Below are 15,838 nucleotides of genomic sequence, written 5' to 3'. Positions count from 1 at the left end.
GGTAACCTCCGCTGACAGCATCAACACCGGAGGGTATGCCGGTATACGGAACCCCTACGTGCGGTTTGTCCACATTCTCAACTCATCTGCTCCGTGGTTATGCAGGCCTGCTTGAAAGTATTGTGATTTGATTTGATGTGTCCAGTTGAACGGCATGTTTGGATTTACAAATCGTGCCGCGGCATTTTCAGGCGGGTGGGCTCCCATCCATTCATTTCCTGCTCACACTGCACGTGATGGATCACCAGTCTGAACTTGAGTGGGTCTAAATCCCACCCCAATGGCACTACAGTCAGCTATGTGAATCACTACATCAGTGTTTGCCAAACTTAATTGCACTAAAGTAGCTTTAACATCCCTAACGTCTTGTGAGTTGTGTTTAAACAAATAAAAATAGATTATTACAATTGTTTCACAGAAGGAAGAAAAAATGGATCGAAATATCCCTGTTAAATTTCCTACTATACTTATCTGTCCACTAGTAAAACTGTACCAATTTCAGTTGGTTCTCTCTAGAACAGGGGTGTCCAAATCCTGTCCTTCCCTCCTCCAACACACCATATTCAAATGAAGGATCATTATCAGGCTTCAGCAGAGCTTCCTGATGAGCGGATCATTTGAATCAGGTGTGTTGGTCGAGGGGATCTAAAACCTGCAGCATAGTGGCTTTCGCGGACCGGAGACATAGATGTTGCCTTCCTCCAACTCACCTGATTCAAATCAGCAGCTCATCAGCAAACTCGGCAGAAGCCTTAGTATCCTGATCATTTGAACCAGGTGTGTTGGAGGAGGGAAACATCTATACCTCCAGTCCTCAAAGGTCACTATGCTGCAGGTTTTAGATGTTTCCCTCTTCAGACACACCTGATTCCAATGATCAGGTTCATTATGATCATGACGATTTAAATTTCCCTCTTCAAACACACCTGATTCCAATGATCAGAATAATTATGATCCTGATCATTGGAATCAGGTGTGTTTGAAGAGGGAAACATCTAAAACCTGCAGCATAGTGACCTTCGAGGGCCGGAGATATAGATGTTGCCCTCCTCCAACACACCTAATTCAAATGATGAGTATACTTATCAGGCTTCTGCAGAGCTTGCTGATGAGCTGCTGATTTAAATCAGGTGATTTGGAGAAGGTAAACATATAAGACATGAATCACCAACTATGTTCCGGAGGAGGGAAACATCTAAAACCTGCAGCATAGTGACCTTCGAGGACCGGAGGGGGGTATATATATATATATATATATATATATATATATATATATATATATATATGTTGCCCTCCTCCAACACACCTGATTCCAATGATCAGGATCATAATGATCCTGATCATTGGAATCAGGTGTGTTTGAAGAGGGAAACATCTAAAACCTGCAGCATAGTGACCTTCAAGGACCGGAGGTATAGATGTTGCCCTCCTCCAACACACCTGATTCAAATGATCAGTATACTTATCAGGCTTCTGCAGAGCTTGCTGATGAGCTGCTGATTTAAATCAGGTGATTTGGAGAAGGTTAACATATAAGACATGAATCACCAACTATGTTCCTGAGGAGGGAAACATCTAAAACCTGCAGCATAGTGACCTTCGAGGACCGGAGGTATATATATATATATATATATATATATGTTGCCCTCCTCCAACACACCTGATTCCAATGATCAGGATCATAACGATCCTGATCATTGGAATCAGGTGTGTTTGAAGAGGGAGACATCTAAAACCTGCAGCATAGTGACCTTCAAGGACCGGAGGTATAGATGTTGCCCTCCTCCAACACACCTGATTCAAATGATCAGTATACTTATCAGGCTTCTGCAGAGCTTGCTGATGAGCTGTTGATTTAAATCAGGTGATTTGGAGAAGGTTAACATATAATACATGAATCACCAACTACGTTCCGGAGGAGGGAAACATCCGGAACCTGAAGGACACCGGACCTCGAGGACCAGATTTGGACACCCCTGTTATAGAAACAGTTTTTTTTTTAAATCTATGGGCTTCACAACACAGTCACAAACTATGTTGTTGTTTTGTTTTGTCCACAACAAACTCTACAAATATGTTGTACAATACAAGGATGTACTAATTAGATACAGTAGCTAAAAATCCAACTAAAACGTGCTCAAATAGTCAACTGGAGATGGTAAACAGCTATTTGTCCTCATTTCTTTGCTGTTGCAGACATTACATGTCACAATCGGGGGGGAAAAAATGGAACCGCGTCCAGTGTGAGGATAACAAGAGAATTACATGCTGCGGAAATGGACCTGCCAAAAATAATCCATGTTGGATCGTTCCGGCCGTGTGTAGCTCTCCCCGAAGAACATTATGGGATGCCGCATATGGTGGATGGTGGCTGATGCACATATAAATAACGTGGGACTCTTAAGACGACTCCCTGGGAAGCGTTCTGAGAGAGCAAACATTTTATATTGAAAGTCGTTTTGACACATTACCAGTAGGAACAAGAATGGTTGCTACCTTACATGCTACATTTATGAGGGTAAGGATTTGAACTTAATGTTTAAAACATTTGCAAACATTATTTGATCTTAATTTCCAACAATCGAGAAACGTGGGTTAATGATTGCAATCAGTCTCTATTCAAACACGACGTGTATGAAATGAGATGATTGCAGCGAGTAATGGGAAAACGATGTTATACAAATGGACGGCCAGTCTTTGAGAAAATCTGCTTTTATTTACTCCATTGGAAAAAAATGGAAGTGTTTTGGTATTTCATCACCGGTGACATTTATATGACAGCGGAGCAAGATAAGAAAAAAAATTGCATGCATAAAAGGCCCAACGTGGTTGTAAATTGTTTAAATCGTCGTATCGCGTTTGCCCCCGCGGGGCCGACACTCTTTATGCTAACTTCCTCAATGAGCACATCAAAGTTCTTTTTTTCCCCGAATCTAAATCTGATCTGGACACAGTGACGATCATGCATAATGAGTTCTAATTTTAGCCACCGCTTCAGTCATTTTTTTATTAAATTTTTTGATATCTGGGCTCTTCATCTGCGAGAATGACGTCAAGTTGTTCATTGCTGGCCTACGGTGAAAGCGCAACGAGGCAACGTTTTTGTAAACGTCTTATTTAAAACGCTAGCGATGAAAAACAATCAATCAGCGTGAACTGACATCCAAGCAAGGCAAAACTAAGAGGTTGTCAATAAAATGTCTGTGTTTCATTCCAATGCATCATGAAGCCTAATTTACAGACACTTGGATGTTCAGATTGGATTGTTGATGTCGGTGGTGAATGATGCAAACTGTCAAAACAAATTAAGACCACATTTCTGACTTCATATTGATCATTTTGATACGTACTGAAGTTGAAGTAAATTCAATGTAACATTCGACACTGATAACCTGGTAACCCATTTTTGGGTAGCTTTAACTCATGAGTATGGGCGGTTTCTATCTCTTGCTAAATCAAGGCAAATAATAATAATAAATAACCCAGCATATGTTCAGTTTGGAGCCAGCAATGGGTTAGCCATTTCACCCAATTTGGGTTACTTTTTTTTTTTTTTTCTGGAGTGCTCAGTATTGTTCATTCGGCAATTTTACCGATTTAACATGTCATCATCATTGCTCTCTTTTTTTTATTTTATTTTTTAACTTGGGTTACTTTTGACCCAGCAGAGTGCTGAGGCAGGATTTCCTCAACGTTTCATTTTACGGGAGGTTTCATACTTCATCGTTTCCTGAAAAGAATCACTGGAAGGTTGTCCTAAGAGTTCAGTCGGACAACATGGTAAAGCGGGAGAATTGATCCGTGCCATTTTATAAAGTAAGCACCAAAAAAAAAAAAAAACAGGCCATGACCTGGATTACTTTCCAGGCCAACGAAAAAAAATGGGGAGCCATGAAATGAGCCGTTTTGGAGCCCAACCAGACTTTAAATCGATTCAGCTGTCAGTCGGCCGTTTTGGAATTGCTACTTGGAGCAGGCTTCATTTGCGCACTGTATGCTCACATTTTTGAAACCAAGCATTTTCACGAGTTACAAAATGAAGGACTGGCAGTTTGGACAAAAAAAAAAAAAAAAAACGTACGTCTCTAACAGAGTGTCCTCAGTAAGTGGGTTCATCTTGAAAATGCCCCACTTTTGGGTAACACCGTGCAACTTTTACCGGCAGACCTGATCGCTCACAATGCTGGCCGGCCTTGACAGCCGTTTGGCTTTGGAAAAGAATTAAAGTGTCACTCGTGACAAGCTGAAAAAGCGAACATGTCAAATTCTTGGGAGAACTTTTTCTGAAGTTCCTGCAAAGACGCTGGACTGGGGATAAAAGAGAAACATGGAAGGCCCTCATATTGCTATGGCGGGAGATCAACACGATGCCTTGAGGAACTCCGTGGAAGTTAAAATCGTGACTAAATGCCAATTGGTTCACAGCTTATGTTGGAGCAAAGTATTTTGTTTCCGGCAGTGTTGCCGTTGACACTCAACACAAAGACACACAGACATGCAAGTGCCGACGCGTCGACGCTCTCTGACCTTCGTAGATGAGCTTGAAGCCGTGCGCGGAGACGGCAAAGTCGCTCGTCAGCCTCAAAGAGAAGACGTTCCCGGTGCTGGTGACCGGAGGCGGCACCTGGAAACCTGTTAGCCTGCAGAGGAAAAAGACAAAAAAAATACTCAACAACTCTCACACATCACTTCCTGAGTTGCCTCAAACTTGCTCATGAAAACACAAACTTAACTCAAAACACACACACCAAAAAAATATATATATATGTATTTTTTTTTATCAGGTTTTATTGATCAAATCTACTGTTCTACCAATGTAAAAAAAAATGTTAAAAATAAAAATGACATCTGCATGGTTTAAGTTCCTAACTGTTTTCATCTTAGACCAAAAAGTAGGATAACAATTAAATTAAACAATTAAAAATACAAAATTACAGAAGGCATTTTAACCATAACAAATAAGAAATGAAACAAATACAAATCGAAATATGTCAAATAAGTTCAATAAAATAAATATTTAAAGCACTAAAATAAGGGGAATTCCCATTTCGCAAATCACTCTTTATATTGATCTATTTTCAAAATTGGAAACAGCTGAAACCCAAATGACAATACAAACACATTATCTCAACTTTTTCAACAGCTGTAGCTGTAAAATAATACGTAGGGTGGGAAGTACATAAATATGCACTGATGCGGTTAACGTCTAGCATTTTATGAAACAGATTTTTCCTATCCTGTAGAAAATTGGTAAGTACACCAAGAATATAAATGGTGTTGAACAACAATAGCTGCACACATAAATTGGCTTCCAGGAAATCGTCTTCCTGTTTATACGCGGCTGGTTTGATGACACCACTATTTGTGTTTGCTGCTCCTACGCCGGCCTCTGAGGTACCACGCAAACAATTCTCCATTATTTGAAAATACATTTTAATTTAAAAAAAGGAGGAGGAGGGGGTAGCAATAAAAGCCACCAGTGGATGGGGGGGAATGGGGGGGGGGGCTTTTAAATAAATCATGTCACAAGATTAAAGTTGTGTTGCTTGATATATAAACAGGGAAACAACCAGGAGGGAGCCCAAAGGCGACACTGCAGTGTTGGATTTTTCTGAGAGTGTCCGTCCTCGAAGGAGGCAGACATATATAGAGAGATTATTCAATGTCTTTGGAGCTAAAAAATAAAATAAAAATAAAAAAATAGAAAGAAAGAAAAAACTACATGAAAAGTGTGGGAAATGGTTTCACACCTACCACTACCTACGTGGAATTTCACAGCAGTTTTAACAAGGAAATAAGACATACATACATTGTAGATAATAATCTAAAAGCTAAATAAAAAATAAAAAAATTATGAAAATGATTTTAATAAAAAGGTGTTATGACCCAAAAATTATAAAAAAAAGTTTCAAATTTTAAAATGATTTGTCAATAAAATTTAGTTAAATCATTAATATTTTTGTTATTTAAGAACATAATATGGACACTAAAGTCATCCAAAATATAAAAATAAATAAAGAAAAGCATGAGCAAAAAAAGGGATAAAAGGTGTCATTATTTTAAGTCAAAGAACTGGATAATATAAAGCAGGTAAAATTATTGAAAATTAAAGAAAATTATACTGGATTAATCCTAGTACAGCATATTAAAATCAAAATAATTACTGTACATAAAAATATTAAAATTAATATTAACACCATAGTTAAATAATAAAAAAAAACAGAAACAATAGTATAACAAAAACAAAAGGAAACACTCAACAAAAATTCTAGTCAATTATAACTTGTTTAATACACAAGGCAATTATAGATAGTAATTAGCACAATAAAAAAATCAAAAGTAATGCGTTCCTCTCTTAGGTCAAAAATTGTTGTAACCGCCTGCCAAAAGTGGGGGGAAATGAATCCCATTCCAAGAAAGCTCTCATGTTTTAGTGTCTCCAAAGAGCCGTTTTAAAACATTTACTTTACAACATGTCGTGACTGTTTCTTTGTAGCGGCTGACCTATCCTTGCACCCATCACTCTCTTCACTACGCCATTTCATCTTTTATACCCCGAGTCTATTTATTGGACTCATCAACAAACAAGAGTAAGACTTTTCCCCGTCTTTTACACTTTGTAGGGCATTTGTTCCTCTCCTTGTGTAAAGGCACTTTTCGATCTCTATGGTTGATGTATCATTTATATTTTAGCTAGCTAGCTAGTCGTGTCCGATTACATATTTGTGGATGCATCCCATCGTGTTGTCAGTTAAGTTGCTTGCCTCTCTTATGTTTGAATTGATTGTACATTAAAAAAATAAATAAATACAGGATCAAACTGGTAACATTTCGTTTTTGCCAATACGCCATCATAAACAAGTCATGCAAGCAATGTAAGCTTTGGCATGTGGCTATATTATGTTATGTTATGCTATATTATGTTATGTTATGCTATACTATATTATGTTATGTTATGCTATATTATGTTATGTTATGCTATATTATGTTATGTTATGTTATGCTATATTATGTTATGTTATGATATGCTATATTATGTTATGTTATGTTATGCTATATTATGTTATGTTATGCTATGCTATGTTATGCTATATTATGTTATGTTATGCTATACTATGTTATGCTTAGTTATGTTATGCTATGCTATGCTATGTTATGCTATATTATGTTATGCTATATTATGTTATGCTATGTTATGCTATATTATGTTATGTTATGCTATGCTATGCTATACTATGCTGTACAAAGATATATTCTGGTGTCACGCTAAATTTAAGTTACATCAAGCCATGGTATGCAATGTTATGGTTTTATACAGTACTATGCTCTATTATGTCGTGCTGCACAGTACTATGTAATTCCATTTTATGCTACGCCATACTGCATTAAATTGTGTTATGTTAAGAACCTGTGTGGAAGGCGGTCTAGTTTCTCACAGAATAACAACGTAAATGTGCGCTCTGTTGCACTAAACATGTCTTATTTGCACCATTAAAATGGCCAAAGAACATTTTTTTGCAGCAACTATGATAATTAACTAATGATGAATGGATAGCATCGCTCGCGTAAAGGGAGAGGCGCGCGCGACCTTTAAATTCTATACATACTGTGTGTGTTGTAGGAGAAACACTCGGCTGGTATTAGCTAGCTTGTCATTCCCTTGTGAATGTCATTTCATCTCGATGCACGACACACACGCGAACGCACATAAAGCAAGCATGCAGTCCCGCTAATGTGATTGACAGCCTCCTTTTTCTCCTTCTTTCACTTGCCTCTGTCACTTTATAGCCGTTGGGGGATGTTAGGAGTTGATGTTTTTTTTTTTTTTAATAATGCGAAAAATGAAGATGATATATGTGAAACCTGGCCGCAGATACATGAAATAGGAAGCCCGCAGATGTAAAACCCCTGTGAACTTCTCACTTTCAGATCGAGTAACTGTCAATTTAAAAGCCACTTACTTTCTTCGCACCCTCCTCGTGGGGGTTACGCTTTCTTTCCACGAATGCCAACTAATAAACCGCCCCTGCGGTCCACCTGACGATCCCCCTCCTTACTCAGAGCAAACACATCAGTTTGCGCGGGGGATCCCTTGTGTGTAAGAACAGACTAACCGCGCCGATTCTCGATGAATTTTTGCAATTTCACGTCAATCCTCTACGGAGTTTTATGAATTAGCAATAAGCTAGCTGGCTTTTGTTGTGTTGAACAATTTTAGCCTTTAAATTCACAATGTTTAATTCTTTTTAAATAAACACTCTTATTAGGTAGCGCAGAGCACGAGGGGCTGATTAATACTTTAAAGATGGGTTTTAATAAGTTTAAATGATTTTAAAGCATGTGGGAAAAATAAAACCCAATTTTTTTTTTTTTTTTTTTTTTTTTTTTTTTTAATATGGGCTCTTTTTACAGCAGATTTGTGCCAATGGTTTGTGGGCCTGGGATGTATTCCACACGGTAAACACCAATATCTTTTTTCATAATAAACATAATGCCCTGTTTTGCGATGTCTGTGTTTGAAATTGCATCCAAATGAGATTGCGCTACAGCAGCACGTAAGTCACGGTCTGATCGTCGAGCATTCTTGAATATGGCGTTTAATCAGGAGGAAGTTTACGGCAAGGGTGCAGGGTCGCTGGGGGGGGGGGGGACATCAATCAGTCCGGATGGAAGTGAGATGCTTCTCCTTCCACACCCACACTTGTGGCTGTTTTGTTAGCATCCTCAGACTGTAACCATGACAACGGAGCTGCTAATTGGCATCCTTGAGCTAACAACCCAAAATGTGGGTGCAGTATTGAGATGTGTCGGGCCATGACACCGACAGGACGTGAAAAGGGGAGAAAATGTGGAGTTCCTGTGCAGCCTCCACTTTTCCAAGAATATTTGCTAAGTTTGCTAAGAGTCCAGTCAAGACTAGAAAATGAACTACAATAGGGCCAGAACACTCAAATACAGAATTATCAGCTAAGTTATTGAGTGTTTTTTTTTTTTTAGCTCGTTCCAAAGTAAAGTAATTACTAAAGGTCTGACTTGCACCCAAAATTTGCATTTGATATTTGTGTTCTCATTAATGCAAGCGATGTTATAATGAATGTACTTTCACAAAAAAAGTGCTTCAAATGAAACATTTGTCATGACAGGAATGAAGTGCAATATGAGGAACGTGAACGAAACATAGGGAGAGAAAGGTGAGCAAACAATCGTAACTGGACTGGTCGCCGTGACTGGACAGGACGTGAGTAGACTGGTCGTCGTGACTGGCCGGGACGTGAGAAGACTGGTCGCCACGACTGGAACGAGCGTGACGTGACTTGACTTGCTGTGGATTGTCTTGACTTGGCTGTAATGACAACGACTTAGCTAGCTGTGGCGATGATGACTTGGCTGTGGCGATGACTTGGCTGTTTATGAAGGCTACTTGGCGGTGACTTATGTACAATTTTTATAAACCCTTGTGCAATGCATTTTAATTGAATCATTTAAGTAGATGTTCCACCATATATTTAACAGTTTTAAGTCTTATTTTAGATGAACGCTTCGCCCTGCTAAATTACTGTAGTCAACTTTTCTGTTTGTTATACATGGCAGGTCAAGTATTTTTTGGGTGATATTTTGTTGGAGAATTTACAGGATTAGATTATTGATTTGGAAACGACTTCTACTGTTTGGCATGTGATGCTGTTAATTGTTTTTTTAAAAGATTGTTAAGCCTCATTTTAATCTTCCGCCAATTATAGAAGACATCTTTTTTTTTTTAATCAACATTATTATCGCTAAAGTCCACTCCATTCTTTGCTATCGTTTCCCATCACCACACATTAATTCACCAGCTCCGCAGACACACACAGACACACACGCTTGCCTCGTTAAGGCCATTAATGGTGTTTTTTTTGTTTTTATCCGAGTTCACAAACGTCTGCTTCTGTTATTTCGCCACGTTTCATCATGCGGCATCTCGTTAGCATTCATTAAATCATCAGATAAACTCTGTTTGACACAAGCGCTCGCCCGCGCCCGCGCATTCACACTCTGAGGAGGAGATGAGGTCCAGAGGTCATAATTGTTCAGGTTGGCTGGAGAGTCAAGGGCAAGAACATTCATTTTCCGGCTTTTCTCCCAAGTTCAACACGGTTTTTTAATTTTTATTCTGTGTGCAAGGGACGGGGGAAAAAGTGATGAATTTCTCCTAATTATTAGCGTGAGCATAATTTCTTTCTTTCTTTATTTATATATAGAAATGTCATCTCTTGGATGCTCTTCCTCATCTCCGCATCTTGATTTGTTGACCTCAATCATGTGCAAAGTTCAGGGTCTGCCGTCATGTGATTGATTAACAGCACCGGCCTGACTGACATGTATATGCGCACACGTTCAGTATGTGTCGTCAATGGTTACTGGTGTGTCTGGTAAATCCCTCATTGGCCAAGCGACACTCAGTTGTGAAAATGTGTGTGTGTGTGTGCAAATATGTGTGAGCTGGGTCCTTGACTGTGCTGGTGGGTAATCCATTAAATTAGTCAGACAGAGACACATACATGCAGTACACCCACACAAACACACGTGAGTGTTGATGTCAGCGCACGTCCTGGATTGGGGCACATTTTGTTGCTCATCATATAATGAGCGGAGATGAATCTGTTCCATGACTACAGTAGTATTGGAAACATTATTTCAAAAAAATAATTTAAAAAATAATAATAAAAAAAGTGTTTTTTTTAATAAGTCAAATAGCACTCTAGAAAATTGTGCATTATAAAAAAAATAATAATAAAAAAAAATAATAAAAATAAAAATAAAAATAAAAATAAAAATAAAAATAAAAATAAAAATAAAAATAAAAATAAAAATAAATGAAACAGAATGTAAAGAATTAGCACGATGCTATTCAGCATTTCTTGCTGTAACAGTCCACAAACATGTTGGCCATCCCCCTCAACACTCCACATGATTGGCACCCACGCCAGCTATTGGCACCAGCAGCCAAATCCTTCGCACCGTTCACACCATCTGATTCGAGATTCGGTGGAGTCACTCGCCCCCTCACCCAGGAAGCGAGGCACTCCGACGGGGGGGGGTCGAACAGCAGATTAACCTCGCTGTCAGCCCCAGAGGTTCAGAGGGGAACACGCTGTGACTCAGACTGACAAGTCGTAAACACCAAGGCTGCCTTTTCTTGTCCGGCAATGCACTTTCAATGCATTTTAAGTCACAAAAAAATAAATAAATAAATGAATTAATTAATTTAAAAAAAAAAAGAAAGAAAGAAAAATCTTGTCTGTAAAACAATTTCATTTTTACATTTGAATTCACTCATCTATCTTATTAATTATTTTAAAGGATGTTGACTTTTTTTTTAGACCACTACTAGTACTCACCGATAGCAAGTACCAATACCATTAGTACTTATGATATATACAATTTCTTTTCACACAATGACAGGCATGGACGACTCATTCAATGTCAGATTTTTTTTTTGTTTTTTTGCCTTAAGTATCGGCCGCTGATATTGACATATTTCACGAGTACCCCGTACCTTGAAATAAGGCTGGTATCGTCCCGATACCTCGTATTTGTACTCGCCTATCTCTAATTATTTAAAAAAAAGTAATTTCTAGGTTTTACACAATCAGGATTTTTTTTTAGCTGATCACTGATCAGAGATTGAGTTTGAAAAAAAAAAAAAGATCACCAATTCAATCAGAAGGTGGAACCATATATATAATATATGTAAAAACTTCATAGGGGATGAGGACTGGCTTGACGCCCGCGTATAATTGACGTCAATTGAAATGCATGGGGGTGGGGGGGGCATGTAAAAAAAAAAATATATATTTAAATGCTGATAAACATTGTATATAACAAACGTTGTGTCTTATTTCGTGAAGCCAATCATGGACGTCATTGACCAACTGGGAAAATTGTGACATTACAGCCAATCACCAATTTTGCATAAAATGCTAAATATCATCCGATTGCAATTCAGCCGATTAGATCGGTGTAAAATCCAATCATTTTAATTACATCTTTCTATGTTCAGTCCACATGTGCAATGTAAGTCCATAATTTGCAGTGACTTTCTTCAGTCTTGTGATTGGCAAAATAAATGGTTTCTTAAAACCATTTAGTTCATCCAAAGTCAACCGAGGTCAGCTTGTCACACTCGTACCATCATTTGTCTTATCTGCTGCACTTTATTTCCAATGTGGGACGAAAAAACAAGCACAGGGAGAACGTGCATGGATGCATTAGAGAGTCCACATTTGCTCCCCATAGAAAATGGCACTGTCCATCCACGCTGCACTATCGCCGACCTATTGTGACATTACACTTCCATTGACTTTTATACATTTGCCCTTTTGCCGTTCTGAAATAAAACAGCCGCACAGCTTCAACATCAACAGGTGTGACACCTCCCCCCCACCCCCGGATCGTTGTGACATGCATCCGCGAACAAAGTTTTTCCTGCCGGTATTTTCAACAACATCCGTAAACAACGGCCCTGCGCTATTTAATAATGAATGTTGTGTACCTCCGTCTTCCCGCACCCGCCCTCCCCCTCTCTTTTTTTTTAGACAGTCAGATAGATAGACCCCCGACCCCCCACCCCCTTCCTGCTCCCCGAGCTAAAGCTTGTTTAGGCTTCTGGCTATCCCATCACTTACTATTACACTTGACGGGCATGGGGAAGGGTACACACATCAGCACATGCGGTGAAAGGGACACACATAAGGAACAGGGGCTAACACAAATGGACGTGCATGCTGGTACGCACGCTCACACACACACACACACACGCACACACACACACACACACACACACACACACTTGTGTTGGGCAGATAGGCAGAGACAGATTGCATCCCTCCACTTGCATTCAAAGGGGAGGTGTCAGGGCTGACAGCGATTTAAAGGTACAGTCGTTAGAGAGATATATGGGCCGGGAGGGGAGGGGTGGGGTGGGGGGGTTGTGGGAGTGGGATTAGATGCGGTGCTGAGAGAAAGAGGGAGCGTGTAAAAGAAGAACTATGATGGCAAGGGATTAAACGCGCGGCAGACACACGTGGGAGGTCACAAACTTGACGGTGGTAAAGGACTGTCATGTACAACATGACTTCATGAGAATTCTGCTGGAAATTGGGACATATTCCACAAACATGGCTGACGCAAAGATAAAGATACAATTATCAATTCATTTCATAACGGATTCATCATTTAATCTCCAATGTTACAAGTCCTTGTATGTTCACTAAAGCAAGTACAGGATTAGAACAACAGCACTGTAGGCTATTACACAAAAATATGTGAGTGATTTGGCGCGAGTTGTGGCCGACAGCAGCTTCTTGTGAGTGCTTTCATTTTGTATTTTTGTCTTTACATGGGCTGGAATTAGATTCTGACGCTATGATGACCACGAGCAAAAATATTGCCATAACACAGTATGAAAATTACATCTCTAAAATTGCCTTTTTGTGAAATATTTATATATATGATTTATAGTCCAATTGCAAAAAGTATTTATCTTATTTTTAATCAAAATACTGAATAATTGGTACATAAAAACATGTATCATGTTAAGTTAAAATAAATGTTAACTCTTTTAATTCTTCTTTGTAAGTCACAGTGTCCAATCACTGGTGAGCTATTTCGGGCTACTCATGTTGTCCTTAGGGCTAACTAGTAGCCGCTGGCACCTATTTTTCTTAGGATAATGGAAATTAAAATGAATCAACAGAGCAAAAAGGCATCCATGTCTTTCATCTTGTTTTCTCCCTCCTCTGTGCATTACCCACTGCTTAGCATGAACAAGAAAAAAATTATAATTGGAGGCAATTATCCTCAAAAAAAGGTGGCATATTTTGCCCTGCTTAGAAGTCCCCTTACACTTACTGCGACAGCCACCTTGGCTTTTTAATACCATAGTGAACCACCAAACCAGCAATTGGCTTACTTGATTTATTTTTTTTTTTTAATACAACATAAAGCAAAAACTCCACCAAGACATAATCCTAAATCAAGTGTACCACTAATTACATTGCATTACTTCGATCCATCCATTATCTTTCACATTAAAGTCTTGTTGTATGTTTATACTTCATCCTCAAAGCATCTCTCCATCTGTATTATTTGATGTTCACGCTCTTTCAGTTTTGTGTCAATCCCGGCAAGCCTTTCAGGTAAAGTTCATGTTGGAGCCTTCCCACATGAACTTCAATGGGAGAGAAAAAAAATGCAATGCATTCGTGTCTCTTGTAATCCTTTGTGTTGGCGTCTGTCTGCAGTCAAGTGTGCATCGCCCGTGGTAATAACTACCTCTTTGACTTGTTGGCGACAACACAGTGGAAGTAAACAGCGGGCCCGCCCATGCATACACACACAGACTCAAAGGCCTCTTTTACACGTCTCTGCACATGACACAGATGCGCATCCCTAAGAATAGAGTTACATGTCAGAGGATTCTGGGATGTCTTAAAACCAAACACTAAATCCAAGTTGCAGACAGCATTCCAATCTAAAATGCTGCATGGAAAATGTAAACATCGACCTTGGAGATGGCAGATAGCTTAATCAGGAAGGTGGCCGTATACATCCCCCCCGGCTTGGCCGTCATGAATCACTTTTACTTAGGGTGTCCTTCCAAGTCCAGTTTCAGGCGGCGGCGGCGTGGCGCAAAGTGGAGCAAATCCGAGTGGACGCTTTTACAACGTTCAGTGTGATGAATGGCCGCCCCCGCTGCTCGCGCAAATCCCGCTATATACCGGCACACTTGTGGACATGATGTTGTGCTTTTTCAATGCAGAAACAGATTTTATTCGAAGGGAGGTAAATCCAGTTGACAGCGGTGGGAAGTAACTACTGTATTTTTCACATTCACCGATTGTATTGACTTTTTGTGCATAACCTCCACCTTCTTTCCTCCGGCGGTAATGCACCCAAAGTGTGTGCTACTATTTACAGCAGCAAAAGCCGCAATAACCAATTAGGGTTCTATCTTAGTTCTAGTTAAGGTCATATAGTGTTGAGGGATGGCCAACATGTTTGTGGACTGTTACAGCAAGAAATGCTGAATAGCATCGTGTTAATTCTTTACATTCTATTTCAATTTTTTAAAATTTTTAAATTATTATTATTAATTATTATTATTATTATTTTATTACTATTATAATGCACAATTTTCTAGAGTGCTATTTGACTTATTAAAAAAACACTTTTTATTATTATTTTTTTAATTATTTTGTTTAAATAATATTTCCAATACTACTGTAGTCATGGAACAGATTCATCTCGGCTCATTATATGATGATATATAGTTAGAAGTGCAAGTTTCATCCAACCGGAACTCGTTGCTGTCAACACTGGGTGCATAAGGAAATTCATTCTGGCACACTCCTTGCATTAATTTCCTAATGATGCAGCCAATATTATAAAGCAATCAGCAGCTTGCGCGTGAACGGTTTACTTTTCTTTGTATTGCTTTTTGGGGCATTCTGAATAACTCAACGGTACATTTGAACAAGGCTATGAGTTTTTCCGAGCGGTTGGAGTGAAGCATGGTGCGTTCACAGCACATTTCCGAAAGCAGGGACAGGGACTTTGGTTGTGAGTCCAAGGTCTACTGTTCTTAGTCTCGGTTTCTGTAAAACACATTTCTCCAGAAAAATGTGACTTATACTCCTGAGTGACTTTTTGGACTGGTGCGGCTTAACACTTTAGACACCGGAATGAATTATAGTCCGAAAAATACAGTAAGTTCTTATTTTGTAAATGTACTGAAATAAAAGTTTCAGGTATTGAACCTGGGCAACTCAAATACGACAACTTTATACTTTTTCTCCAT

The 15,838-nt window shown here is 39.0% G+C and overlaps 1 protein-coding gene across 1 annotated transcript in view; it reads right to left on the bottom strand.

The window, feature by feature from the left end:
* The window catches only part of csmd3b (CUB and Sushi multiple domains 3b), a 346,686-nt gene that overhangs the window by 183,584 nt on the left and 147,264 nt on the right, over positions 1-15,838 (bottom strand). The window contains exon 6 of the mRNA XM_077547793.1: positions 4,528-4,640. Within this exon, the coding sequence (XP_077403919.1) occupies positions 4,528-4,640 (113 nt within the window). The remainder of the gene's footprint in view (positions 1-4,527; positions 4,641-15,838) is intronic.

The sequence above is a fragment of the Vanacampus margaritifer genome, chromosome 17 (genome assembly GCF_051991255.1).
Source record: "Vanacampus margaritifer isolate UIUO_Vmar chromosome 17, RoL_Vmar_1.0, whole genome shotgun sequence".
NCBI lineage: Eukaryota > Metazoa > Chordata > Actinopteri > Syngnathiformes > Syngnathidae > Vanacampus > Vanacampus margaritifer.
Note: the sequence above shows the minus strand (reverse complement) of the source record. Positions and strands in the feature narration are given on the sequence as shown.